Raw genomic sequence first — 4,935 nt, forward strand, 5'->3', positions numbered from 1 at the left:
ACTTCAGTTTTGTCTGAATTTAACATCAGGAAATTGGTGCTCATCCAATTTTTTATGTCTTTAAGGCAGTTATGGAGTTTAGTTAATTGATTACTTTCTTCAGGCTTCATCGATAAATACAACTGTGTATCATCCGCATAACAATGGAAATTTATAGAGTGATTTCTAATGATGTTACCTAAAGGAAGCATATACAGAGTAAATAGGATTGGTCCGAGCACAGAACCTTGCGGAACTCCAAAACAAACTTTGGTACGTAAGGATGATTCATTACGAACGTCAACAAATTGAAAACGATCAGATAAATAAGATTTAAACCAGCTTAGTGCTGAACCTTTTAGGCCAATTAAGTGATCCAGTCTCTGCAGTAGAATTTGATGGTCAATTGTGTCAAACGCCGCACTAAGATCTAATAAAACAAGAACAGAGACGAGTCCTTTGTCTGAAGCAATCAGAAGGTCATTTGTAATTTTAACTAGAGCTGTCTCAGTGCTATGATGCACTCTAAATCCTGACTGAAATTCCTCAAATAAATTATTATCCTGGAGAAAATCACACAGCTGGTCTGCGACTACTTTCTCAAGGATCTTTGACATAAAGGGAAGATTAGATATTGGTCTATAGTTGGCTAACACCTCTGGATCCAGGGTGGGCTTATATATAATAATATATAATCATCATAATAATAATAATAATCTAACACAATACATTCATAAAAATGAAACAAAAGAGCCTAACATAGGAAACAGATTATCATGACATTTATATTAAAATCCTACAAACAAGGAAAATCATATTATATTCTGTGGAAATCATCACCATAAAAACACTTCCAAGACTTCTATTAAATTTTTTTTTTTAATGAATGTGGTTTTGATATGCTTTACATTTAGTTAAAAGGCAAGTTTCAATATTTTGTAAGACAGCCAGACTGTCATAATTTGTGCATACGCATGGTCTGAGGAAGTTCTAAATTTGTTTGCAGAATGAGGCCCAATGTGTACAGGTCCACAAGAGACGGCAGATTGCAGCTGAAGGTCTTCTCTGCAGACTGGATAATGTGCTGCAGCCTGTTCTTGCTGAAAAATGTTGTCTCTTTATCTTTTTCTCCCTTTGTTTGTCAGGGTCAGCATCGGACAGCCCCACAGAAGAGGATATGATTCAGAAGTATTTCCATCTAAAGAAAGAGAAGAAAATGGAAATCAATAAAATGTGACACATCTATAGTCTACATGGTCACTGGTGTGTGAGCATACCTTCACTGTTTTCTGTTCCTTCGTAAACTTAAGACGTGTCTTTGAAAAGAATGTCTTTCTCTCCCTCTCTTTTATTTCCCTAAATTCAACAAAGGACTCTACACCAGACCTTGCTGTTACAATGCCTCGAGTTTATTATAGCTTCCGCTTCGGTGAGAACAGTGCACATTTCCTCAATGTATGATTTTGTCATGGAGCCTTGCGCCTTCACATAGAGCGGCCCTGCGAAGTCCACAACTGTGACCTTGAATGGTGGTGACTCTGTTATTCTGTCCTTTGGCAGTGGTGCTGTAGTCTGTTGTCCTGCCTTTGCTTTGAATTTCCTGCAAAATACACAACTTTCCTGACTACCTGCCGTGCCCTCATGGTCCAGTATCTTTCTCTGGTCTGCACTAAAGTGTCTCGTACACCTGCGTGCATTATCTTCTCAGGTTGATACTGCACCAACATTTCTGTGTATCTGTGGTCATTGGGCAAAATCCATGGATGCTTTTCTCTGTAAGAAAAATCATCAGCTCATCTTCATCCAGAAATGGTTTTAGCTCTCGGATTCTGGAGTCAGTGTTGAGGAATTTTCCTGCCTTCAGAAGGGCAGAAACTCTGGTTCTGAGTTACTTTTATCCATTGTTTTTCTGCTTCATGCAGCTTTTCTGCTGTCAGTTCACCACACATTTTTGTGCTTGAGCGTGTGTTGTTTTTAAAGCTCTTTATCCAGGCTGTCACTCGGAACACTGTTTTCAGTTTACTGTACCTTTCCAGACATAACACAGGTTTAAGGAGCTCTGTGTCTTGATTAACAAGCTGAACAGCAAGCTGGTATTTGGATCTGAGTTCAGAGTTCATCTCATCTTCCTGAACAGCATCCTGAGTGCTCTCCGACTGCTCAGGTGACATCAGAACACAAGGTCCGTTCCACCACAATGTGCTCTGCTTCAGATCCTGCACCGTTAGACCTCTGGTGGGAAGGTCAGCAGGGTTCATTTTCCCTTGGCAGCGTGACCATGACTTTGGGTTGGTTTGAGACTGGATTTCTGTCACTCTGTTTAATACAAACTGTTTCCACTTGTGAGCAGAACTGCAAATCCAGTGTAGCACTAACATAGAGTCTGTCCATAGTCTGAGTTGTGTTCTGTATAGTTCCAGGGCTTTCATGAGGGTGCTCCCCAGCCTGGCTGCTATTACAGCTCCCATCAGCTCCAGACGTGGCAGTGTCATCCTTTTGAGTGGAGCCACTCTGGACTTGGATGCAACCAGGCTTATGGTCATTTCTCCATCCTTTGTTTCTCCCTGCAGATAAGCCACTACACCATACGCCTTTTCACTGGCATCACAGAATACGTGTAGCCTTAGATCTTGGTCATTCTGCTGCTGCGTGTGTGTTTTGTACCACCGTGGGATTGACAGCTGGTGCAGTTGAGGGAGCTCTGAACACCACTGCTGCCATTTTTTTGTCAAATCAGGTGGCAGTTCCTCGTCCCACTTGAGCCCTCTCTCCCACATTTCCTGCAACAGGCATTTTATCCTGATGGTGAAGGGGGTCAAGAATCCCAGAGGGTCGAAAATGCGAGCAGAGGACTGCAAAACACTTCGTTTTGTGTTCTCTCTTTCGTTCAGTATAACAAGCAGCCCCCTAAGGTCAAACACAAAATCATCAGTTGCTGGTCTCCACACCAAGCCCAGAACTTTCAGCACTGACCCATGTGTCTCTGGCTCTAACGTGCAATCCATCAGGCTCTCCTGCCATTTTTCTTTGAGCTCAGGAGAGTTCATCATCCATTTGCATAGATCCATGTCGCAGCAGACATAATGTTCTTGGCTGTTGTTGTCACTGCATGAGCCTCTGTCACCTCACTTGCACTTGAAATAAAGTCATCCACATAAAGTGAGGAGCTGATGGTTTCTACCACTTGTGGGTGTTCTGGCTCATATTGTTTCAAATGCTTCCTTACGGTGGCTGCAAGTAAGAATGGGCTTGACGAAGCTCCAAACACCACTCTTGTCATTCTCAGGACGCGCAGCTTCTCATCCTTCTCCTCTGTTGGTGGGCCTGTGAACCACAGAAATCTCGCAGCATCCCGGTCTCATTCTGACAGTGATATCTGCAGAAATGCTTTCTTGATGTCTGGCATGTATGCTATTTCATGCAGTCTAAACTTGATCAAAACACTCATCAGATCTGGATTCAGATTGGGTCCTGTTAAAAGACAGTCATTCAGTGAGGGACTTCCTTCTTCGTGGGATGAAGCATCAAACACGACCCACAGTTTTGTTGTCACCTTATCCACCCACAATACAGTGTGATGAGGTAAGTAATATGTCTCACTGCTTGGTGGTGATGTATGCTCCTTAGGCACATCCTCAGCCATTCCTTGTTTTAAGTAGTCCTCCACTGCATCGTTGTATCTGCTGTAAAGTGTGACATTCTTTCTTAGTTTCCGTTTCAAACCCTCAAGCTGTTTTTTTGCGATGTGGTAATTGTCCTGGAGTGGAGGATGGTTTTGTTGCCATGGCAACTCCACTTGGTAACGCCCACCCTTGAAGATGTAGGTTTCCTTGAATCGCTGCAACGCTTCCACATCCTCTGGGCTCTCAGGCTTCTCACTTGTGATGCCCAGTGACTCAAGCTCCCAGAATGCATGCAGCTGCTGGTCAATCTGTGCATCCTCACTGAGCTGAATATGCATACATGTTGTCTCTGTCATGCTGGATACTGCTACTGGGCCCTGCACTGCCCATCTGAAGGTGCTCTCTAGCGCCACCAGGCTCTCTGTCAGTCTCTCTACTTGGCTCGATACTATCTGCCAGTAGTAATCTGAGCCAATCAGCACAGAAAGTTCAGGTTTGTCCTCTCCAGGGAAATCTGCGAGTTGGAGACCTCTCTTTTTCATCTCTTTCTGTATATGCTCACCAGGGACTTTCATCACTGCCGTACACACTTGAGGGGTCACAACTGCCTCTATTTCAAAGTTCTGCCGTTTATCCCAGACATTCTCCAAGCTGAGCTTCCCTATGTTGCGCTTCACTGTTGTTGGAGCAGAGGAGCCAGATGTGTAGAGAGTGAATGCCCCTTGTTTAGTGACAGGTAACTTCAGCGCCCTCACCACATTCTCATGTACAAAACTCCCCTGGCTGCCTCCATCTAACAAGCAGCGGACTATCTTCCTGCCTGTGGGCCCTACGACCCACGCCTTAGCATTTTGTAGCAGCACAGTGTTCTCATTATCAGGCTTTTTTCTGCTTAGGGAATTACTGAAGAAATAACGGCCAATTTCCACAAAATGTGTGTTGGTTGCATCTGCGCTCCGGCACGGCAGCGGAGCCGATAGGATTCTATTCTAGTCAATGTGTGTGTTTCCACCAGCTGCGGCTGTGCTGCGTTCCAGCTCCGTCTCAGCTCCAGCACTCCAGAGCCCTCCGCAACAGATACACAGGACTTCTATTTTTGCCGGACGCCAGAGCACAACGCAGCAATTCAGCACAGAGCAGATTGTGCGGGGCAGGAAGTCATGCACAGAAACACAATAAAACATCCGGTTAATTTTAAAAATAAAATACACAGTGTTCACGGCGGATCATATTTCCCTGCACTACACCTTAAAAACTACATAATGGGCAGAGGCAGGCCTGAAGTCAACAGGTCAGAGGTTTTCAGACGTCATTTCACCCGTGAACACCATGG

At 44.2% G+C, this 4,935-nt stretch overlaps 1 protein-coding gene across 1 annotated transcript; it reads right to left on the minus strand.

The window, feature by feature from the left end:
* Window positions 1–1,161: 1,161 nt before the first annotated feature.
* Window positions 1,162–3,026, minus strand: LOC144465064 (uncharacterized). The gene is made up of 2 exons (XM_078172891.1): window positions 2,008–3,026; window positions 1,162–1,177 (listed from the first exon to the last, which is right to left on the minus strand). Exons 1-2 carry the CDS (start codon window positions 3,024–3,026, stop codon window positions 1,162–1,164), a joined length of 1,035 nt encoding a protein of 344 aa, XP_078029017.1.
* Window positions 3,027–4,935: the final 1,909 nt, after the last annotated feature.

This window comes from Epinephelus lanceolatus, chromosome 2 (genome assembly GCF_041903045.1).
Source record: "Epinephelus lanceolatus isolate andai-2023 chromosome 2, ASM4190304v1, whole genome shotgun sequence".
Lineage (NCBI taxonomy): Eukaryota > Metazoa > Chordata > Actinopteri > Perciformes > Serranidae > Epinephelus > Epinephelus lanceolatus.

Bases quoted from the DNA above. Each gene is read 5' to 3' on its own strand.
- LOC144465064 (XM_078172891.1), bottom strand. From the start codon at position 3,026: ATGAACTCTCCTGAGCTCAAAGAAAAATGGCAGGAGAGCCTGATGGAT.